The sequence below is a fragment of the Coccomyxa subellipsoidea genome, assembly GCF_000258705.1.
Source record: "Coccomyxa subellipsoidea C-169, whole genome shotgun sequence".
NCBI lineage: Eukaryota > Viridiplantae > Chlorophyta > Trebouxiophyceae > Coccomyxaceae > Coccomyxa > Coccomyxa subellipsoidea.
Window position 1 is genome coordinate 1,637,877 of NW_005178034.1, and position 21,989 is coordinate 1,659,865.

The 21,989-nt window shown below is 54.7% G+C and overlaps 6 protein-coding genes across 6 annotated transcripts; 4 read left to right on the plus strand and 2 right to left on the minus strand.

Annotated features, from left to right (window-relative positions):
* Positions 1 to 486: 486 nt before the first annotated feature.
* COCSUDRAFT_42456 (argininosuccinate lyase) lies at positions 487 to 5,389 on the minus strand (the record flags this gene model as incomplete). Its single annotated transcript, XM_005647356.1, has 11 exons — positions 487 to 603; positions 1,039 to 1,175; positions 1,645 to 1,804; positions 2,218 to 2,360; positions 2,799 to 3,035; positions 3,460 to 3,577; positions 3,899 to 4,036; positions 4,326 to 4,466; positions 4,722 to 4,808; positions 4,989 to 5,138; positions 5,387 to 5,389. 11 exons carry the CDS (start codon positions 5,387 to 5,389, stop codon positions 487 to 489), a joined length of 1,431 nt encoding a protein of 476 aa, XP_005647413.1.
* Positions 5,390 to 5,933: 544 nt separating this feature from the next.
* COCSUDRAFT_33412 (hypothetical protein) lies at positions 5,934 to 7,046 on the plus strand. Its single transcript, XM_005647357.1, has one exon. It carries the CDS (start codon positions 6,555 to 6,557, stop codon positions 6,726 to 6,728), a length of 174 nt encoding a protein of 57 aa, XP_005647414.1. The 5' UTR covers positions 5,934 to 6,554; the 3' UTR covers positions 6,729 to 7,046.
* A 370-nt stretch (positions 7,047 to 7,416) lies between these two features.
* On the minus strand, positions 7,417 to 10,326 carry COCSUDRAFT_47722 (hypothetical protein; the record flags this gene model as incomplete). Its single annotated transcript, XM_005647358.1, has 6 exons — positions 10,182 to 10,326; positions 9,642 to 9,694; positions 9,087 to 9,462; positions 8,554 to 8,794; positions 8,057 to 8,263; positions 7,417 to 7,682 (listed from the first exon to the last, which is right to left on the minus strand). Exons 2-6 carry the CDS (start codon positions 9,662 to 9,664, stop codon positions 7,417 to 7,419), a joined length of 1,113 nt encoding a protein of 370 aa, XP_005647415.1. The 5' UTR covers positions 9,665 to 9,694; positions 10,182 to 10,326.
* Positions 10,327 to 11,132: 806 nt separating this feature from the next.
* On the plus strand, positions 11,133 to 12,672 carry COCSUDRAFT_66432 (Rhodanese-like protein). The gene is made up of 4 exons (XM_005647359.1): positions 11,133 to 11,472; positions 11,633 to 11,842; positions 12,125 to 12,209; positions 12,379 to 12,672. The coding sequence occupies exons 1-4, from the start codon at positions 11,420 to 11,422 to the stop codon at positions 12,421 to 12,423; spliced, it is 393 nt and encodes a 130-aa protein (XP_005647416.1). The 5' UTR covers positions 11,133 to 11,419; the 3' UTR covers positions 12,424 to 12,672.
* Positions 12,673 to 13,421: 749 nt separating this feature from the next.
* Positions 13,422 to 16,682, plus strand: COCSUDRAFT_66433 (hypothetical protein). Its single transcript, XM_005647360.1, has 9 exons — positions 13,422 to 13,775; positions 13,941 to 14,031; positions 14,149 to 14,256; positions 14,344 to 14,409; positions 14,534 to 14,644; positions 14,918 to 15,130; positions 15,371 to 15,500; positions 15,655 to 15,882; positions 16,092 to 16,682. The coding sequence occupies exons 1-8, from the start codon at positions 13,450 to 13,452 to the stop codon at positions 15,879 to 15,881; spliced, it is 1,272 nt and encodes a 423-aa protein (XP_005647417.1). The 5' UTR covers positions 13,422 to 13,449; the 3' UTR covers position 15,882; positions 16,092 to 16,682.
* A 2,027-nt stretch (positions 16,683 to 18,709) lies between these two features.
* COCSUDRAFT_66434 (hypothetical protein) lies at positions 18,710 to 21,650 on the plus strand (the record flags this gene model as incomplete). Its single annotated transcript, XM_005647361.1, has 6 exons — positions 18,710 to 18,771; positions 18,899 to 19,272; positions 19,474 to 19,635; positions 20,042 to 20,124; positions 20,554 to 20,716; positions 21,417 to 21,650. Exons 3-6 carry the CDS (start codon positions 19,516 to 19,518, stop codon positions 21,648 to 21,650), a joined length of 600 nt encoding a protein of 199 aa, XP_005647418.1. The 5' UTR covers positions 18,710 to 18,771; positions 18,899 to 19,272; positions 19,474 to 19,515.
* Between the last annotated feature and the right edge of the window lie 339 nt (positions 21,651 to 21,989).

A 21,989-nucleotide genomic window follows, 5' to 3' on the forward strand; every position in this document is an offset into this window, starting at 1 on the left:
TGTGTGCCTTCCAGCAAGCAGATATCGACAAGTCGCATGCTTACTCTGCAAGCCACAATGTTATCTACCTCCAGAGCACAATACTACAATCTGGTTACCGGCAGTACAACGGCACCGCAGTCGGCCGAGTGTCTGACGTATCACTATCCTGCTGACGGTGTGGCAATGAATGAATCCTGACCTCAGTGTTAACACCACCACATTGCTTTCGTTTTCATGGCCAGCTTACACTCAATGAGTCAGCCTGCGCTTGCTACGAGGTGTGCATGTCCTCATCCCTTATGTCTTGCCTCACGAGCCGTGATCGCGGGAGCCTGTCGGCACATGCCTTCAAGCCCTGGATGCCCCCCTGTTCTGCTGCTCCGCATGCCGCAGCATCGATGCAGATTTTATACCTAGGATCCAACCGTGCAAACCAGGCGCCCCTACTTGCCCACTTAAGTCTAGGTCAAGTCCGCCGATACTATGATTTGCTGCAGATCCTTCTCAGAGCCCCTCGGCTCCCAGGTAGCGCTTCAGTTTCTGGGCCTGCTCCAGAACGCTGCGCTTTGATGCGCCTCCCTCCGTGTCGCGCATCTCGGCCGATCTGTTGTAATCCCACACCTGTGCATGCACCACGGATTCCTCAGATGTCTCATGCCATTCCCTGAAGTCTGGTTCTGCCACAAGATTGCTGGTACCCCCAAGAATTTGATTCGCACAAATTGCAGGGTTGTGAAGACTTCCAGGTTTTGCCAGCCTCAAGAGCGCTGCAGGAGGTACAGTGGTACTGCATAAGATTTCTTGACAGAGGAGTGATAGATGGCCAAATATGAGGGTCTGCACACATCAGAAGCAGCACAGGGGTTGAGCACAAATAGACACAAGCTGCAAACACTCAATTCAAAGCACTCGATGCAGGTGCCCACATCTGATCGAGCTCGATGGGGCGCAAAGGGGCCTCGCCTCGAATTTGCATCCTGCCTGCTCTGCTGTCACATCTAGTACCTCCCTAGCCACTCACTAGCCTTCTCAATATAATGTGTGGCCCAAGCGCACCTCAAGAACGTCGTCCTCAAAGAGCGGGTGGATGGTTTTGAGGTCGGCCACGGTGAGATCAAAGAGTGTGGTGCCCCTGTCCTCGGCCATCTTCACTGCAGCGCCGCTGATGTGGTGGGTCTCCCGGAAGGGAACACCTGTGCAGACAGCAAAAGTCCAATCAGTCCCTGAAGCCATTTGTCTCTTCCCCTCCTGGAGTGGACTCTCCTCCTGCTATCAGCCTGTGGCAGCTCAGAGCGATCAAGAGTCAAGAAGAGACTCCAGAGATGGCACACATCCATGCCTACTACGAACAAAGCCAGCAAAGAGGCTCCTGGGGTATGTAGAGGTTTGGAACAGCTCGGGAGGCAGGGAGCACAGGGCCGGCTGCAGCAGATAGAGTAAGTGTCTTGGAAGAGAATATGTGTCTCTGAAGAGTAATAAGAGACATAAGCAACTCTGTGTGAAGTGTAGCTCAGTAGATAGAGCGCTGGCACCTGCTGGCACCTGCTGACTGTTCTGACACAGCAGCGAGACACTGACAAAACAAGAGACAATTGATGATCTCAGTATTGCCCTTGTTTTGTTGTGATTGAGGGGATATATAGGGGAGATAATAGCGCGCACCCTTGCGCACGAGGTATTCAGCAAGATCGGTGGCGAGCATGTCTGGGGAGAGGCCGGCCAGCATGCGGTCGGGGTTGATGCGGATTGTCGACAACACTCCCGTAGCGATCCGTATGCAGTCGTTCGCCGTGTCCACGCTGTCAAACATCAGCTGCCAGGCCTGCGCCACGTCATGCCATGTGCCATGTCAGTGTGTGATGACTGCCACATCACCAACTCTTGTGTTGTGCTGTCTACAATCCATGCATCGCCTTGTGGCCTCACAGGTGAACTACAGCATTGCAGCAGCATGCTGCATGCAAATTTGCACTGCTCCGCCCACATGGGTGACTAAAGAATGACAGCAAAGCAACATGCCCTAAGGCCTGACATGCGAGACCACTCCAGCCCAAAGGCTCCGCACTCAGCATAGACCATTTCATTAGTTTACCCCCGGACACAAATCTTACACCCAGACAGGCAAGACATGTTTTTAGGGTTTAGACCCTAAATATATATAAACTTTAAACCCTAAATATGCATGCAGGGATCATCCGAGAGAGAACTCTTCGATTATAAGGAGGCAGGCCCCACCTCCTGGAAATCTTTGTTGTAGGTGGTGGGCGCGCCCTTCATGACTGCCAGCAGGCCCGCCAGGTTGCCCTGGCAGCGGCCGGCCTTGCCGCGGATCAGCTCCAGCGCGTCCGGGTTCTTCTTCTGAGGCATCAGGCTGCTGCCTGCACATGCGTGCGCATGCCAATGCTCAGCCCACTTCCTTTTTTGATACATGGCGGGTTGACGTGTCCCATCTACTGAACTGTCACAAAGCACTTGTAAGCCCAGTGCTTGTCTGAAAGAAAGGCAGCCACTATTCCTGATCCATGAGGCGCTGTCAAACACAGCAGCACTCGCACTGACTGTGGTGACACACCAATTTGCTCTCACCCACCCCACCGACCATGCGTGACCCACATAGTACCCGGGAAGCGCCGTGCAGAATCCAGCGAATTGTTGCTGAGGGACAGTTGTCAGGATTCGATATAGTACTGCTAATGTGCCCCCAAACAAGCATGTCTGCCCATGAAACATGCATGAAGGAAACAGGACAACTGCAAGCAGGCACTTAAGCACTCCGCGAGCAGAAAAAAGTGATACACAGCCGCGTGGTCTCTCACCGGTGGCATAGGCGTCGGAGCACTGCACGAATTTGAAGAGGCCCGAGGAGTAGATGATGAGATCTTCGGCCCAGCGCGACAGGTGCGCCATGTGCACGGCGACAAAGTAGAGCGTATCCAGCACGTAGTCACGGTCTGAGACGGCGTCCATGGAGTTGGGGCAGACTCCGCCAATGAAGCCCAGCTCGCGCGCGATGAACTGCCGGTCCACGCCGAATGGGTTCCCCGCCAGCGCGCCTGATCAATCGCCGGGTGCCATGTCAGCATGTTGAAATGCCACATCAGCAATGACCTCATCGCAGCAGGAAGAGGCTACCCTTGGAACAGAGGAAAAGCAGGAGACAAGCACAGAGGTCACAAGGCCACCTTTCAGCAGACCGGGAGAATACGCCGAGCAGAAAGAAAAGCACAAGGCAGCCTTTCAGCAGACCAGAAATACCAATATAAAGCTTCTGGTGGAGCGCAGAACAATGCTTGTGCAGTCTCCCATGCCGAGCAGCGATGCTTACCGTCAACCCGCATGTGCCAGACCCCTAGCAATGGCCAAAAGGCTGCAAAATGCCTTCTTTCAGGTGCAAGGAGGTACGCCCACCAGCCCATGAGGACAGACAATGCGAGTCAAAGCCAAGGGAGGTATGACAGTACAGGAGGAGTCCCGCACCGGAGCCGAGGGGGAGGGTGGCGACGCGGGGCATAAGGTCTCGCAGGCGCATGTCATCGCGCTGCCAGGCAGCTGCGTGGCCCAGCAGCCAGTGGCTCCACCTCACCGCCTGCGCCGGCTGCAGCAGACACCAGGGGACAAAGTCTCAGCAGCATTCACAAAATGAACGTTTTGAAGTTAAAGCCGAGATCTCTGCCAAACGGTTGAGCAAACCACACGAATAGCTGCGGCAGCAGCCGTCAGAGCAAGACACCACTGAATCAGTGAGTCTCCCAAAACTTCCTGCAGTTGCCTCACGAAAGAGCGAGCTTGTGGTGTTGTTGCACAGATGATGCTTCATGTGTCCCTACATTCCATGGGGTCTGCAAAAGTAGTACTTGTGCAAGCAGGGCAGGGGGTGGGGCAGAGTGACAGGTGCGCGCATGTGCCTGGAGCGCACCTGCAGGTGCGTGAAGCCCGGCATGATGACGTCGACGTCCAGCTCAGCGCGGTCGATGGCGGTCTTTATGAGGTCGGCCAGGTACCCGCGCGTGTCCTGCAGCGCCCCGTACAGCCACAGCCGCGTGTCCGTCGCCACCTGTCAGACGAGTCATGCATTAGTCACTACTTTCACGGATCCGCTCCCCAGTCGACCATGGCAGTGGAATCAAGGGCAGCCGCTAACTTTAGCCCTCAATGTATGCCTTGCGGCACAAGTAACACAGAGCCAATCATGCCAATAATGCTCTGTCCCTTGCCCAATTCGCAAGAGAGGAGCATTGACTCTTCATGCAAAGCCTTCGGCAATGCAGCAACATGTTGAGACTCTGCCCAACCCCACACTGAGGTGAGCGTGCAGGGGGCATGCAGGGAGATCAGCGGCGGACCTGGTCATTGCGCGAGCGGCCGGTGTGCAGCTTGCCGCCGACCGAGCCGATGAGCTCCGTCAGGCGGCGCTCGTTGGCCGTGTGGATGTCCTCGTCCCCTGACACAATCTTGAACGTGCCAGCCTCCCACTCGAGCTCCACCTGCAATAGATGCGCATTAGGACACTGCCTGCGATTGGTAATTTTGACAACACCCATTTTTGATGACAGTACTGGTTTCGGCTGAACGGGGGGTGAATAGGTTCCTCATATGAAGGCTTCAAAGGCTTTCCACCACAAGGCCATCTGCAGGATAGTACATTGCATGCAATGAACAACCCGGCCAGCACTCTGCCAATCCACGTGAGGCAGTCAATGATACGAGCATCAAATTGCTGCATGTGCAGATATGCGCACCTTCCCAAGCCCCTCCACGATCTGCTCAGCCTCCTCTGCTGTCAGCACTCCTGCCCTGGCCAGCGCCTTGGCATATGCCTGACTCCCCTGCAGCCCATGCACAGACCTATTCACATCACACCTTTCAGAAATCTCCCACCCTGGCCAATGCATCAATGCCTCCGCATGCATCGTAGCGCCTCGTGATACGTGCATGCATGCCTGCCTCACCGTTTGTTACCCTTGTGAAATCCATGTCTGAAATAGCCATCATTGGAAGAGACTCACCCTGATGTCCTCCCTCCACATGCGCTTGTCAAAGGGCAAAGACTCGTTGAACTTCTCCATCAGGGGGTCTGTGGCGCCAGTGAAGCGCCCACCCCACAGCTTCTTCTTCTCCCCAGTGATGGCTGCCTCCTGCACTGCCTGTGCTGATGCCTGCACAAGTCACCGGCTTGCCTGTCACTGCATGCTCCGAAGCAATGTCAACCTTGCAGTACACAGTGCAGTACTACGAAAGCTTCCACGACTTCAGAGCTTCGTAGCGTCCTCACACAGGAGCTCACTCAGCTGATGACCTAAACCAGCAAGCACAAGAAGAGGGCTGCAAAGCAACTCGCGAAATACAGTCGACGCAGGGAGGGGTTTCTGAGGACGCGCATTCAAGTAGAGATCGAGTAGCTTACCATACAGGGTGGGCACCTAGCGAATGTGGGCCCAGCAGGGGGGAGCTGCAGCACATCACACACTCAAGATAAGTACCAGAACGTGTGTACAATTGCCACATCTGTGAATCATATATTATTATCCCTTCACAGGCCCCAGCCGACCAATGATCTGCACCTGCGTTAGCCTGCCGGCGTTCAGCGGATGTGTGCTACCCCGAAGATCAGCTGCTTCCGACCGCAACCCCAGCTGATGTCCACAAGGAAGAGAGAGAACCAACATCTTAAAATTCTTTGTCCCTTTTCAATCTCAATCCACGACTACGAAATCTGTCGAAGTCCTGCCCCTAGCTGTTCTTGTCGTGCTGAATCACGTGGTTATGGGGTTATGAGAGGAAAACTCCACGTGACCGCTGCAGAGCCAAATTTTTGGGCCTCTCCGCTCAGAGCAGAAAAATTTTTCGAGAGCAATTATCAGAATGCACAAGCATTCTTATAGAATGGCAAGCCTTGCTTAGCGAATGCAAGGGCCCAGCATGGCCCGGGGCATGCCTGCGCAGGGGCGCAGATATCGGGTAAAGAAATTGTTTACAAGGAACGAGGCTCTCAAACTTGAAGCCTGCATATGAGAAAATTGAGGAGTTTCAAGCCCAGCCGGCAGCCCACTAGAAACATGGCGATAGAGCCACTGCTAGACAGAGTGGTCACAAATCAGCCACAATGAAACAGCTAAGCAAGTTCGGTACGAGCGTGGCACAGCGCACTCTGCATACTATTAGCTCTAAGAAAACTCCAGATCCTTAAGATCAAAGAGCCCTCGGCCAGCATCCCAGTCATATCCTACCCTGCCAAACAAATCTTGTCCCCTCGTGCAGAGGGAGGTACAAATCACAATGGACAAATTTCATCCTGTCTTCCATGCAGGAGATCACTCCATGGTGATCTTGTCTTGTTGCAGCTAGAAGACTTTAAGGACTCATGGACTTGCAGCCCTAAGGGAGGTGTGATATTAAGCCAATTGCTCGACATTCGACATCACCAGCCACATTTGATTTGCACAGGTAGCACAAGCCTTCACGACGGCAGAGCATGCTGTGCATGCATCTACTGCCTGAACCATCAATCATTGCTGCCAAGCCAAAATTGCTGCCAGGGGCCCTGGTCGACCCTTGCATGAAACCGGGAGACAATGTTGTTCAGCGATTTTCCAGACAAGGCCACTTCTTTCTGGGTGCCGCATGGCGGGGCCATCAATTGTCGTCCCCAAAGAATGATGAGCATGATTAATGATCTCAAGATACACTGCCGGGAAGCATACTTAAGGAACCCTTATTTCTTATCCCAGGTTCAGATGCGCCTTTGACATGCATTGACCTCTTGCTCCTGCATGTCCGTGTGTAAATGACAAATCTCTCTCCGTAATGAACAGGGCATTCTATCATCAAAATTGCCAAAAAATCGGGAATCCCCCATTCGCCCGGACATCCATAGGCACCGTTTGAGGGGCCAAGCTGGATCTGCCCTCTGTGAATAAATCATGTGACAGTACTTTCCAGGACAACCCTCTGGTTTGCATGTCTGTCGCGCCCATCTCAGTCTGGGAATTCTGTGCCAGCGGCCTGAGGCACCAAATTAATATACAATTTCAAAGCTTAGGGCGCGGAGAGGGCAGGACTGAGCCTGCCCTCCGCTCCCGGAAAGATTTTGCTCTACATCGCAATGCGCTGTCCGCTGCGTCCCTGCAGCAGCCCCTTGGGGAATTTCCCCCAGCTGTGATGGACCTCTATGAGGCTATTAACAAATTGTCCCTGCCAGTACTCCTGGTGGCTGCCAGTGTCAGAACCAAATTGCAGTGCGCCTACTTCCTCTTCTCATCTCGCTCGTTTCGTACTCAAGACCTCCTCCTGCCATCTAGATCATGACCACATCTTGTTGCAGACTAGAGCACACAGCCCAGCTCCCAGGTGCTGCAGCGGCAGCAGCAACATGAACAACGCGGCGGCTGCCGTGCAGGCATCCACTGGAGCCAGGTGCGGGCAGGCTGTGATCGCTCAGCTCAAGAGGCGGCCGCAGAAGATCTCGTTGCGGCGCATGAGCTCATCGTTGGCAAAGTCGGTGGACTCGATGCGCGGCATGGCCGGCCGGCCGGCTGCAGCCGGGAACGGCAGCGCGACGGCTGCGGCGGCGGCTGCACGCGCGGGGCCCTCCATGGAGGTGTCCTTGCTGGCGCTGCGGCGCCAGGCCTCGGCGTACGCATCGCGCCTCCTCCTAAAAACCGCCTTGTCCATTGCCTCCTCCTCTGCCTCGTCCACGTCCCCTGCAACACAGCGCGAAACGCGTCACTTGAGGTTCCAGAGTGGATTGCAGTGCATATTAAGGTCTTAACTCCACATGACCTACGTGATCAAACTCCAGAATTGCAGGGCACACATCAACACCATTGGAACAGGTGCTCACTGGTACGCAATCCAGTAACTTTAGATGACACAGCACCTAATGCCCCTCGAAGAACAGCAGCCCCGAAATTGGTTCTTTGTCACGGCGGCGCTTCCTTGTCACAGCAGCACCGCCACTCTTGAGCAAAGAGCAGCGTGCCATTATAAAAGAGGGCTGATCCAAGTCTGATGTTTGGCTCTGCTCTGATCAGGTATTGGTAAGCAGCTGCCAATCCTTGAAGCTGGGGAGACGCACCTGAGGCACCGCGTGTGATGGAGATGCCCGAGAGGCGGGTGGCGGGGGCAACTTCGCAGGCCATCTGAGCGTAGAAGGAGGTGTCGCGCGCATACGCATCCTCGCGGCTGAACTCGTGCGCTCTCCGGCGGCCGGCCGCGATGCGTGGGCCGCCGATGCTCTCCCGGGAAAAGCAGAATTCCGAGCCGCCACTGTCCATCGACAGCGCTGCACAACCAAAAAAAGACATGTTAGTCCACGACACTAGCAACATGATTGTGCAAGCCTGCCCTCCTGACATGACTGCAGAGATCCCCGCAGTAGCGCAAAGCCAACGCCAAGTGTCCTACGTTATATCAGTAATTCTGAGCAGCTCAGCATACACTACTCAAATTTTCTTCAGGTTGACTACTGTGCCCGGCAGGCCCTTTTTTAAAGGGCACATCATGGTACAGAAGCTGCAATAGTTAAGTGGGTCTGGGGACATGGGAGTTCTGGGGCAGATCAGAGAGGCTTACAGCGCATGGAGGATTCCGATGCGCGCCGCTCCTGGCTGAGGCGGTGATCGTGGCTCAGCCGGTGGTCAAAGCTGAGGCGGTGGCTGGACACCACTGCCCTGGCGCCGCCGCTTGTGTACTCCTCTCCGCCGTGCGCATTCGGCCCCCCGCCGCCGATGAACGACAGCAGCCGGCAGCTCAGCAGGCTGTACCAGGGCTGGTGCCGGCTCTGCTGCTGGAATGCATCCAGCGTGCCAGCCTCCTGCTGACACAGTGCAACAGCGGCGTCAGTGCTTTAGTACTAGCTATGCGTGACACTGTACACTTGCATTGACACTATCAACCAGCGGATCCACTGGCCATTCCCAGTCAGCTACCGCCCATATGCTTTCCCTGCTGCGGGTGTATAAGCTGGCTACTAGCGACACGCGCCTGAGCCCAACTCGGATTCCATCACACCTATGGCACTAAACCATGTTCCGAGCTCACACCATTAAGAACATGGGCAATAAAAAGAGCTTGGGACCAGTCTCCTTTCAGGGAGCGAACGTTACCTTGAGGGCGGATGTGGGTGTGCTGACGGGGCTGGCCGCGGCCTCGCACTTTGGGGAGCAGGAGGCAGAGTCTCCCAGGCTGCGATCCACCGTCGGGAGGATCTGCCGCTGCATGGTGGGGGGCAGGGGGCTAACGGAGGCCGACCAGCTATCCCTCTTTTTCAGCACGGCTGCCAGCTCCTGGGACAGCCGCTTCACTGGCAGCGCCGTGATGGGGCAGATCTCAAACTGCGCTGAGAGCCTGGCGCGCGTCTCCTTATCTGCGGCGTTGGACAGCCTGCGGAAGGCTGCGCTGCTCATTGTGGCCGTTGCAAAGTCCATCCCGCACTGACCAAAGGATGCCCTCCTCACTCCAGCCAGGGGCCCAGACTCCACCCTGCCAGCGAAATCACGGTGATGTCCGAGAAGCCAGGAAATCAACAAAGGGACCAGCTGATCGCCCAGCAAGTACTGTCACAAGCATGATACACATATGCCCTTTTTGAGCTGCAACGTCAGCACGACGTTTTATCTTGGTACAGCAGGAGGAAGCCCGGCGCAGGCGCGTCTCCGCACCTGGTCTCAACGGTTGCAGCCATAGGAAGGCTGACTATAACGGACGCCAGCCCCTGCGCAACAGTCAGACCCAGGATCAGGACCTTGAGGGCTGAGAGGAAGGCACAACCACGCTTGACTATCGGTCGCTGTCGCTCGCAATCCCCACGGACCTTGCCTTTCGAGCCTACCAATTCACAAAGGCGCGTAATCCCTGCCAAAACCGGCCCTCTCGTCCCTTCACGGCGATGCGAGGCTGCCGCCGAGTAACACCCACCAGAATCGCACAAGGGCCGGGGGAACCCAACACAGCGGGGCACAAGCCACGGGATGCCGTGCGAGCGCCCCGCTCTAGATTCAAGGCTGCGAAAACTTGCTCTGCGAGCCACGACGGGCACCGGGCTGACAGGCTGAGGATCGGTCACCCAATCACACCGTCTGGAGGCCCGTTTGAACCCCACGAACGTGCGGCACCGGCCACGATGCGCCCCACTCGACCCCAATCCAGTGCCTAAAGACTTAATTCTGCACCAGAGGCTGCACAGAGAGCAGTTCACTCACGTCTGCGTCGCTTTCGTGCCAGGCAGCGCTCAGCCTAGTGTTTCGAGCTCCCCAACACAGGCCGTCCGGGCTGTGCCGTCGCGTCCGGTTCTGCTCCCACCGAAGGCGCTCCGACAGTCTGATCGCTCCTGGGCCTGCAAATGCGCCTCTTACTGGTGACTTCGCTGAGGAAAGGAGCTCGACGAAGTCTGTGATTGCAAGGGGAGTTAATTTAATAATATATTTCAGGAAGGGAGATGGCGGTACAAATTTTCTTGCGCGGCCAGCAGAAGAGGCCCAGGTGAATCAGGAGTGGGACTGAGTATTTGACTGGCTTAAGACTGGGGTGAGTGTTCTCCCCAGTGTCCTACCATCACAGAATGCACTGTCTGTGCTGGTGCTGACCCCAGGATCAGCATCATGAGATTTCAAAATTCATGGGCCAGCAAGACTCTTTGGCAGGCTGGCCTCAGGCAGGCAGAGCCTGGGGCGGTGGAAATACTGAGCACCATGCCCACGGTAGATTAGGGACCTACTTAGATCTAGCGAGCCCAACATCGGGCAGAGTTTTGGCAGCCTTTGACTGCAGCCAGCCTGTCTGCAGGACGTACCTTGCCTTCTTGGCAAGACACGCATGCCGCATCATGCGTGTCTTGGAATCTCTTGCGGCAAGAGATTCCAAGTTGGGGGCCAAGCTATAGCTAGCTGCATCAATCAGAAGTGACCTAGGTCCGTCAATTATGATCACTGCAAGCGGCATGCAATTATTGGGTTCTGGCAAGTGTATGCTGTTGGTGTCACCAGGCTGGAGAGGGTGCCTTGCAGGCAATGGTACCCTGCACCTCTGCGTTGTATCATGCAAGTCACGCCTCGTTGAATTCTGAGAGGGGATACGCATGTGCAAGAAGAGGGTGAACCCTGACAGGTTCCAGCCCAAAAAGCGTGAACGCGTGATTCATTCTTTTCCAGCGAGGGAAATCCGATACAGTTTCCTCTTCGCGGATCGCGGAGGAGTGCTTGTATCGAAGTCTGCTGCTATTTGGTCCGCGCTGTCCCAAGGGTCAGCAAATTTAGCGATTCTAATCTGCGATCTGTCCTTCTTCCTTGGACAGCTAAAGGGAGGGGTTCCGGAAGCACGATATGGAGGAACAGGCGTCTGCCGATCCGCCATTGCATAGATAGACTGATGTAATTTGGTGATCTTACTAGCTACTGTCTCTGATCACCCTTCAAATAGTACGATCCCAAGGCGTGAGGGCATGCCCGCCCCTACTTACATCGAAGGTGAACAGCTCGTGCAGCTTTTGAGAGGGTAAAACCCCAAGATCCCGTAATTGCCCACCATCCTGCATTGAAGTTCAGCTATTTTCATAGTACTCCTCCAGCACAGGAATTCCAGGTGTGCTGGAACCCATGAAACGCAGGTTCACCCCTCATAATATGGCCTTAGGTATTGATCTTACTGGTGATAGGGAGGACAGCACAGAGACCTGCGTGCTGGATGTGCGAGACGAGGACTTTCAAGGGGGCCACATCAGGGGCTGCCTGAACATATGGTCCGAGGAGTTTTACGATGATGAGAATGTGGATGCGGTGATCCAAAAGCATGGGCTCCTGCGATACAGACAGGTGGTGGTCACCTGCTTCATGTCCCAGCAGCGAGGGCCCTTCTGCGCCAAAAGGTACCGCCACTTAAGGCTCCTCCGCTCTGCACTTCACAGGACCTTTGTGAATCGTCTTCTGTAATTGTCACTGTCGTGGGAACAACCACCTTGGGATTCCAAAGAATGTAGCTCGGCAGAAGGCAAAGGGGGAGCCTTCTTATCGGGTGAGCACCGACCGATCATGGGCTAAGAGCATGAGCAGCTAATGCTCACGGTGTGGCCATGAGAATGTCCAGAACATGTCAGGATTGAGCCCTGTTAATCCAGCATTGAAGCCACCATTGCTGTGTGTTTTGGCAGGCTAGCCTCCCGCCTGGATGCACTGGCTACGCAAGATGTACCCAAGGTGCAGGTCCTCTACGGTGGCATGAGAAAGTTCAAGAGGGTGAGGACACCACAGCCCCAGAGTTGCTCAACTAAGTTGGGCTGCTCTGTTGACGTTGCTGCAATGCGCGGCAGACGAGATGTGTTGTGAAAACCGCCAAGCTTAAAACACTGAAGGGACTGGCATGATGATGTGGTGTGTTGACCATGTGCTTGCTTGGTTCTTGCAGGACTACGCGGGGGACCCTGACCTGTTTGACAACCTTGTACTGTGAGCGTCGTACACAGAGAGAAGATGTCCTTCAGGGCAGAATTGCACATAGAATGATTGAGAACATCTGTGAGCACAATAATATTATTGGACTGCATGCCAATGAGCTGCAAATATTGAAGGGCAGCAAGGGCTACAGAGTGGCTGGCTGAGGTGATCAGAGACATGGGAGCAGTTGAGCATCCAGCATAAGTCTGAATTCTTGTATGGACGTGTGCTCCAAATATATGTCAACTGTGAGCTGGGGTTCTGCATGGCCGGGCTCTTGCATGTTGCATGCACTGTGCATGTACCTTGCCATGTTCTCGAGATCAGCAGCGCTCCTGCATTAATGTTCAATGAAAATTAAACATGACGATGCATCGTCCCTGCGCATGCTCTAGCCATCACAGCGGGCCTGGGCTTCCTACTGCTGTGTGCAAAAGAATTGCAATATTGCATTAATGCGGCTAATACAAACGACCATGGCAGGCTGCCATTGGCAGCTGGAATCCTGTCTTATAATAGTGCATCCGATGTGATAAAGCATGAGTCATGCTTTCCGCGTTGTGCGCATCATCATGATGCGCGCGCACTGCGCCACTCCGGCCAGCTGCAGACGGCGTACAACACCGGCGATAGATAGGACCACTTGGAAATCACAGACTTTGGTCTGAAGAATAACCTTCTGAGATGCCGCAGCCAAGGCCATCAGTACTGGCTGCGCCGCTGCAGCACGTGCTCTGCTCTGTGACCGCCGGCGCCGCCGCGGCCGGGCCGGGCCGGCGGTCATTGCGGCGCAGCTGGGCCATCTAAGCCTTGGCAATTTTGGCCGCGGCAAGAGCACATTTCCTGATGGCTGATGACACAGCACACTGGCAGATGTCACCCTGATATGAAACATCGATCACTTCTTGGCTTGGGTTTAAAGGGCCCAAAGCCAAGAACATGTCCAAATCTGGCAACCCTGAAGTTGCATCAGCAACCAAGCATCTTTGAGCAAGCTTCTCCAAAACTCCAGAGCAACGAAAGAATCGCAAGCCAGATCAAGATGTACGGCAATTCATACGGCTATAATGCCATGCAGGGTGGCATGCAGGGCTACGGAGGAGGCTATGGAGGGTTCCAGGGTGGTCAGGGGTATGGTGGCATGAACGATGGCTTCCAGGGCGGTGGCGGTGGCTACTCAGGCAGGATGGGGGGTCGTGGAGGAGGAGGCTTTGCCCCCAGGCCAGCTGGTGCCAACGGCATGGGAGGCGGCATGGGGGGCGGCCCAAGACCAAGGATGGATCAGGAATTTGTGGAGGGCAAGCTTTTCCTGGGCGGCCTGGACAATGCAACGAGCAAGGAAGCCCTGCTGGAATATTGTGGACAGTGGTGAGTTTACTTCGTGAGCAATTTCGGTTGAAGCCGGTTCAATATTGTACAATGGATGCCTGTTGTGCTTTTTGATGGTATAAACCCTGGGAAGGCTGTCTCCGTTTGAGGGTGGAACGCTATTCGGCTACATATAATTGTTCATTTCACGTATGTCTGTTACAGGGGGGAAGTGTCTGACTACGTGCTGATGGAGGGGCGTGGGTTTGGGTTTGTGACTTTCAAAGATCCTCAAAACGCGCAGCAATTCCTCGAGGTAGCTCCATATTTTGGAGTTTATTATGGGATCCACCTGTTCTTAAATTTGGATATGAGAAAGTCTTCGGCTTAAAGGGAAGCGCTGGTTCCTGATCTGCTGTTTTGTCGCTTGCAGCAACGGGAACACGTCATCGACGGAAAGAAAGTTGAGGCCAAGGCTGCTGTGCCTAAAAACTCTGGCAACAGCCCCATGCTGACAAGGAAAATGTTTGTGGGCGGCACGGTACGTGGGGTCACATTTGATGTTAACCTTCCTGATGTAGACTGTATGCTTGTACTCAGTCACTCTGAACACTCAATCATGCCGCAGGGCGAGATTTCAGACGAGGAGTTCAGGGATTACTTCCTTGGATTTGGAGAGATTGAAGACTCAGTGGTAAGCATCTCCTTCGTCTTCCTTGATGCTGTACTTCATCTAGTGTCTGACAGTGCAGTGTCACAGGCACAGCAATTGTTGTCAAGCCCCAAAATATGAATTATATGTTACATGTGATGTGCAGGTGCTGCGGAAACCAGACGGCGGCTCAAGAGGCTTTGGCTTTGTCACCTTCAAGGACGAGATGTCCGTGGAGAAGTGCTTGGTCATGCAGCACTTCTTGAATGGCAAGCAGGTGTGCACAACCCTGCTGTCCTAAACAGCTTGTAAGAGTTTCGCGTGAGACCTGCTGTTTCTCCTGCTTGCACCTGACCTGACTTCTGGCTGGGCCCAGCGGGGGTTGATCTGCTGAGTGTGGTTACCATCTGGCAAAGAGACCTGCGTGTTGCGCTGTGAGCTGGCCTAGCTCAAATCCCCCTTACCTTGCTCATGGCTGCAGGTTCTTCTCTTCTCATGCTCATGCAGCAGCGATTGAAAACACTTGACAGTGTTGCTTCATATGTTTTAGGTGGAGATCAAGCGAGCAGTGAAGAAGGAGGAGATGGGCGGGGGACCCGGTGCTGGCGGCGGCATGGGGGCCGGGGCCGGCGGCGGCGGCGGCGGCTATGTTGGCGGTGCCGGAGGCCCAGTCAGGGGCGGCAAGGAGGCTGACTGGATCTGCCCCGACCAGAACTGCGCCAACAAGAACTTCGGCTGGCGCCAGGCGTGCAACCGGTGTCAAGTGCGCAGCATGTGTCTCCTCTTCGCAGATTTTGAGTGCAAGTATTCTTGGAGCAGTTGTCACAACCTGAAGCTCCCGCCAAACATGAACCGTTGTTTTACGACTGCCACTCAGCCTCACTGGGGCTGCATGCTTGCGCGGCATTACATCGACCTGATAGTCTCCGTTGCTGATGCATGATTCGGAATATCTCTCGCACTGTTTCATTCAGCTGCTGACGCGACTTTGGAGTTGGCGCAGATCCCCAAGCCAGCGCACCTCAAGACTGGCGGCATGAACATGGGCATGGGCGGCGGCTACGGCGGCCGCGGCGGCACTGGCGGCGAGTTCGAGGGACCGGGTGCATATGGCGCCGGCCCCACTGCCATGGGTAAGCCCCTGTGCACTGTTCTTAGCATGAACTCCCCTGTGCAATCCCACCCTTTAAATCCTTATTTTCAATCCGGACTGCAAGCTTGGGTCAGTTCTACTGTTGAGAGATGGGTTGCGGAGCTGTGGAGCTGATGGACTTGTGTGAGATGCAGGCATGGGTGGCATGGGCATGGGGGGTTACGGCAACTTCCCGGCGGGTGGCTACGGGGCAATGGGGGGCTACGGAGGAATGGGGGGCATGGGGGGGATGGGTGGCTTCAACGGGGGCATGGGCATGGGCTTCCCGGCAGCTGCCGCGGCCGGCGGCTACGGGGGCGGTTACGGTGGCAGTGGCGGCGCGGGTGGCGGCTACGAAGCCGGCCGGTACCGGCCGTACTGAGGTGTGCCCTCCCTCCCTCTCCCTTGGCAGCTCTATTCTGCGTGGTCCGGCTGTGGGCCAATTCAGTGTTTGCCTTGCTGTGAGGAAGTGATGCATGCAGTGGAACTGTCAGGGAGAGTCGTTGGATAGGTTGATGACTAAGAGCGTGTGATCGGGAACTTAAGGTTGCAGGTAGGCTGAGATGTGTTGGGGGTTTGCATCGGTTTGCAGGCGGTAGGCTATGTCTCTCGTCTCTTTAGCAGAGTTGGCAAGCCTGCCATGCCCCCTGCTCGCTGTGCTTCTTCAGTGGTTGCGGGGGCTGGCGTGCTGTGCTGTTAGCTCTCAGAGGATGGGGCTAGGCTGAAGTTGAGGCAGGAGAGAGGGCTGTCAAGAAGGGGCTAGGCTTCGGCTAGGCTGCTATGACCAAGGAGAGAGAGAGCGTGGCGTCAAGCTGTAGGCTCAGTTTGGAGATGCCTTTCAAGGGCCCTGCTGTGTCAAGACGGGCCACTCTGCCCAGAAGAACCCAGCAAGAAAGTAAAATCAGCAGCATCATAGAGCTTAAGACAAACGCAACAGATGCATAGCGCTCATATATGTTATGGACACCTTGTGCGTGTGATAGTGACATGTAGAGTTGTTTTGTTGTGCATATATATGTGGATTGGGCAGAGTAACAGGCTGCAGTATTGGGGGGAGCAAGATACGGCAGGATGCAAATAGACTTGGATGTGTGCAACTGTGTCCTCTTGTCCTTGTGTGTACATCAGATTTCCTGCAGCTGTGTGTGCTTGTGTTTCAATGTAAAAAGCACGAAGATGGTAGAAGCTTAGCTACAATAGCCTGGTCTTGATCACATTCCATAGGCATTTGCATTATGGTCAGGAGCACAGGCATGCATGCCTATGCAAGGAAGGGGGGTCTGTAAGCAGGCTTATGGGGAGGGTCTGGGTTCAGGCAGGCTGTCAGAAGGGGAGTACAGAGCATCAGTGATCAGGTGAAGTCTATGACCGGCTTTTGTTTTTTTGAGAGTGTGGTCTGAGCAGGATTGTAGAGGGCTGCACAGTGCGTGAGGGAATGAAAAGCTCCGAGAACGATGATGCCTCGGTTGAAGATCTCATTTGCAGCAGGTGGCTCTGGAGATCTTCAAGGATCTTGCAGTGGGACATTGTCTACATCACAAGGTATGCGCCATGATTGTTTTGTCCTGCTTTGCAGGGGGCAGTTGTTGCTCTTCTCCTGCCACATACCCTCAGATTGATCTTGCTGGTAACACAGCTGCTGACTCTTGCTCTGCCAATGCCAGGTGAGACTTGAGGTGTGCTGCTCAATCAGGTGAGCTCTTCAAGATGCTTTCATGATCTATGTTCACAAAATCTTGCAGAAACTGTTGCGGCAGTCATGAATGCCTAATCTGGCATCACTGTCTCCAATGTCCGCAGTGCCTTGTAGCACTGGCAGCAGTGTCTCTTAGCTGCTGCTTGACTGTTCTGGCAGATGTTTCCAGCATCCCCAGTTTTGCCTGTGTTTCACAGTTGTTTGGCTTTCTCTGGCCCGGGTCCGCCCTAGGTCCCATAATTGGAATAGGGACTCCGTGTGTCCCTCATGTACCGGTTGGATATTCCTGCTTGCACTCCCTGTTTCTGCATGATGCATGGGGGGTGGGTGGCGCGCATGTATCTCAGCATGTTGCCGTGGTGCGTGCACTTGTTGTGCCCACCCCCGAGGCGGAGGTGAGCTCAGCTGGTGCTGGGGGTTGGCTTCAAACCAATCGGACCCTTGCGGGTCAGACGTTCGATCCGTCCCTCTCCGCGTAACCCCTTTCTTTTCCCCTTTTTCTTACCTCCTTTGCATAAGCTGTCCTGCTGAGCACCCGAAACGCAGTGCACTGCTGCCACAGTACTGACCTGTGTCTCTTCTTGGGGCATCTCATGTTTGGCGGAGGACATGCAGGGTTGCTTGGCAGAATGTTGGTGGCAAGCAGGTTCATTTGGAGACCAGACAGCAGATCAGGAGCGCAGCGGATGCCAGGTGAAGGAAGATATACTATTTACAGAAAAAAACAGTGAGTATTGGGAGTTGCTGGTGGCAGGACACAGATGCGGCAGCCGAGCGTATTGCTACATTGAGCGTATGCACTACATTCAAAGCAGAGCGTATATATATATCATGATAGCTTCTGGCATGACCATCAGCTTGCGGGAGAGCACATATCTGCATAAAACATCAACATGCAGCCATTGAGCATTTATGTTCTGAGTCAGGACAATCAAATCGTGTCTCTAGCCAATGTCGAGATTGCAATTGAGCATCTACATGCGCACGCAGCTGCAAGCTGCAGGTCTGACGCGGAGCGTCACAGCTACTGGTCAGATGCACCGGTGCTGACGTTAAAACGCCCAGGTCCTTCTGGTTGTCACAAATGTGTAAAAGGCTAAAATCCGTTGCCTTCTAAGAGCTTGCCATAAATCCTTGTGCGCAACAAGATTCATGCATGCAGCTGCCACGTCAGCTTTACTACGTCCTAGAACGCAACTCCACCTCTACCTGATCAATTCTCAAGTTTAGGTAGATGTGTTATCTTACCAGCAGACGGAGTCAGTGCTTCGTACTTCACCATTAGCGTATATAAGTCTCCTGACCTAGATTTCTATCGGCCGACCTTGAGGCATTGCATACTCTCCAACCCACTGCTCTGTTTGCAGCGCAAATATTTCCCCCTGATTTAAGACAGCTTAAATAGAATAATTATTAACGGGCCACTGGATGCGGCGAGCAGCAAGTGTATTGTGCTATATTCATACCAGGGCGGCGCTGACAGAGTTGCTGCCATCCCAACGTCTCCCCTGCCTCGTCGTCTCGGCAGACTTGTCAAATCATATTTCCGATAGGCACAATTTTGTTTCGCTAGCAGGTGACAATTGAATACTGCGAACGATTTGGATTTGGCTCTTGGAAGGTGGATCTAGAACAGTTCTTGATGCCCATCTACAATTCCCAAGCCCGTCCCAGAGGTCTGAAGAACGCCTTTGTCTTTACAGGTTCCTTCCTAGTTCAGCTTCTTGGCAAAGGCAGGGCTTCCCAGGAGGGCAGTCCTCAGCACATCTGCCACCTTCATGTCAGGGACAGCCGGAGCCTGCTAGGACAATGCAGATCTCTGGCCACCACAGGCAGTGGCTCTGATAGCTCAGACGATGATACGCCAGGGCACCAGCAGCAGCCAGAAGAGCCAGAGGCTCGGCTAGTGGGGACGGCAAATGAGGCCGACTCTGAAGAGCAGTCAGCGCCAGAAAGCCCAGGGCTGGATCTGGAAATCCTGAGGGGCGACCCCACTGGAGAGCCGCTAAATCCTGAGCTGAGAGCATCTCGGTCTTGGGAGCCCTTTGCAGAGCTTGATCCCTCAGAAGGATTGGAGGTGCGGCCCTGTGCAGCATTACTACAATTGCATGCAAGCATTTGTAATCCTTTGCTGCCCTGTTGTGCGCATGCGTTTATACTAGTTGATAGCAGATAGCATGCATGTTACCCATTTTGCAGGCAGTGCATGCCAGTCAGCTGTAGGGTGTGTATGTTGGGTCCTTGAAAGCGCGAACGATGCCATATGGTTTGCATGCAGGACTTCGGCGGGAAGATCGAGTCCATAGACGACTACGACGAGATGCTGGACAACTGGGGGGACATGATGGAGGAGGGTAACTTTGCAGGAGTTTTGTCCATGCTGGAGCATCGCCTGCCCAAAATATCAGGAGTGCCACCCCTAGACGAGCTCATCCAGCGGGCAAGTCCACTCACCTCTAAAGGGTGCCCATGTCATCGCCGAAAAACCCTTATTGCTCTGCGTTGACACAATATCAGACGAGGTGCACGTGTCAAACAGTTCACCATGCCTTTGTGGGGGTTTTCCTGTTTATTTGCGGGCCCATAGATTCCCTGCTGGTTCCGTGTCATGGTGCTGCCCCTTCATAATTGCAATCCTCAAGGGGCCAGAGTAGAATGCATGCATAATTCACTGGATCCGCAGGGGCCACTTGACCTACCAGGAAGGCATGAAGGCGGGGATGCACTAGACATTTGGCAGAAATTGAAGACACAGTGTGACTGGCAAGCATGTCGGCATCAAGACAGGGGCGTTTGAATTTAGTCCCGGGAGTGGGAAGAGAAAACATCTTTTTCTGCGCGCACAGGACTCACGGGAGGAGCGGCGTGAGGAGCGGCGACGGATGGAGGAGGCCCTGCAGCAGGAATATGCGTCGCGGCGCGTGCGCAGGTGCGGTTGAAAGTCAAATTCCTTTCTTAAATGCAGCCAGAAGAGCATGCATGCATGGGATTGACTGCCAGAGGCAGAGGAGGGAGGAGGGGCTGCCTCGCTGTGCCTATTGGAGTGCAATGACAACCTCTTCTGCGGTATCTGGCGTGAAGGACTATGAGCGCTGTCCACGTGGGTTTGATAAAAGGATAAAGGCACACTGTCCAGTCATGAAATGGGTTTTTTCCATTGCATTGCACGTCAGGAGGTGAGGTACGTTTGCAGACAAGCGGCAGGCAAAGGCTGCCACGCATTCTACCCCGTGATGAACTCGCCAGGTCCAAGCAAGACCCAAGCAACCATGGGCACTGTGCTTCTACCACCAAAAGCGACAGCGGGGCAACGCATGAAATTACCGGACTGACTGGACTCTGTGCATGGTGTGCGCAGCGTGGATCACTTGGGCCGCGCGTACGCGACGGGGATGCGCAAGACGAGCGTGGCGCGCGTCTGGATCTGGCCGGGCCCCGGCAGCCTCTCCATAAACCGCCGCCCCCTGGACATGCACTTCCCCCAACTCGAGCGCCGCGCCGACGTCCTCGCACCATTCGAGGTGCGCAGAAAATCCCTCGCCATCTCATGTCCAATCGAGCGCGCGTTTTGAGTACTCGATACTCTCAGTTTACGAGGTGAGAGTGTGGGGACAAGTGTGTTTTCACCCTAAGACAGGGATAAGTTTCTGTATTGTTCCAGTTAGAACTCAAATGGGTCCTACTGGCGCCATACACTGAGCCAGGACTGTCATTGAGCATCCCTGCCTTGCATGTTATGTGATAGATTGCTCCACTCTAGAGGTCATCTGTGGCCTGAGGGTCCAGAGAACTGCAAACACACTGTGGCACCGGATTGGGATAGGCTGGCTTGTATTGATGGAGAGGTGTGCAATTTTATGGCTGATCTGATGTGGCGGAGGGGTGAGCTGGAAATGGTCTATGCTCGGTGCAAATTTCTCATCTCATGCAGATTCAGCTTAGTCTCCAAGCGTAGCTATGAAAGTTGCTTGACGTGCCTGGTATCGACCGGATGCTACATCTTGAAGTGCTGCTATGCTTTCGCTTAATCCGCGATTTTTGTGTTGTCAGTTGTTCACCAGCGCCCAGATACCTCGCCCTTCCACTAGGTCAGCCTACGTGTCACTCTACAGGACCGCTGGCGGCCTGGCGGCTGGCGCTGGTGCTGGTGGGGTGGATCCGCGGGGCGGACCCGACACACCCCTGCGATCACTTGTTTACGCATGCGGCATGTGCGCGCAGGTGACGGGCCTGCTGGGCGGCTTCAACGTGATGGCAACCGTGAAAGGCGGCGGCGTGACTGGCCAGGCCCAGGCACTGCGCCACGGCATCAGCTGCGCGCTGCAGAAGTGGGACCCGGAGCTGCGGCCGCCGCTGAAAGCCGCCGGGTTCCTGACGCGCGACAGCCGCGTCGTGGAGCGCAAGAAGCCCGGCCGCGCCAAGGCCCGCAAGGCTTTCCAGTGGGTCAAGCGCTGAGCCAGCGGCTGCCGCTGTGCCCGCTGTGTGCTTCAACAGCCGTGCGTGCTGTGTGGGTCTTGGGTGCTGCCTGAGATCATCTGCTGTTCGGCTCTGTGTGAAAGTAATGGGACAGATAAATGGGTCGCATTGGGAACCAAATGTGGGCAAACCTGGAACGCTGAAATCCATAATATTGAATATCCCAAGCACGGTGCTGGCATGCGTAGGACTGCCTTCCTGGTCGATACTCGCTCCAGCTGCACGTCAGTTTTGAATGCTCGTTGAGCATCATCACACTGATCATCCAATGATCAGTCAATGAGTCATATGAGCTCTCACGAGCTCGCGAGGCCGCCT

Excerpts from the sequence above, each read along its gene's own strand:
- COCSUDRAFT_33412 (XM_005647357.1), top strand. The coding sequence starts at position 6,555 with ATGTTGTTCAGCGATTTTCCAGACAAGGCCACTTCTTTCTGGGTGCCG.
- COCSUDRAFT_66432 (XM_005647359.1), top strand. The coding sequence starts at position 11,420 with ATGCCCGCCCCTACTTACATCGAAGGTGAACAGCTCGTGCAGCTTTTG. Across the intron at positions 11,843-12,124 it reads GGGCCCTTCTGCGCCAAAAG|GCTAGCCTCCCGCCTGGATG; the intron begins GTACCGCCACTT and ends GTGTTTTGGCAG. Across the intron at positions 12,210-12,378 it reads GCATGAGAAAGTTCAAGAGG|GACTACGCGGGGGACCCTGA; the intron begins GTGAGGACACCA and ends TGGTTCTTGCAG.
- COCSUDRAFT_66433 (XM_005647360.1), top strand. The coding sequence starts at position 13,450 with ATGTACGGCAATTCATACGGCTATAATGCCATGCAGGGTGGCATGCAG. Across the intron at positions 14,257-14,343 it reads AAATGTTTGTGGGCGGCACG|GGCGAGATTTCAGACGAGGA; the intron begins GTACGTGGGGTC and ends ATCATGCCGCAG. Across the intron at positions 14,645-14,917 it reads ACTTCTTGAATGGCAAGCAG|GTGGAGATCAAGCGAGCAGT; the intron begins GTGTGCACAACC and ends CATATGTTTTAG.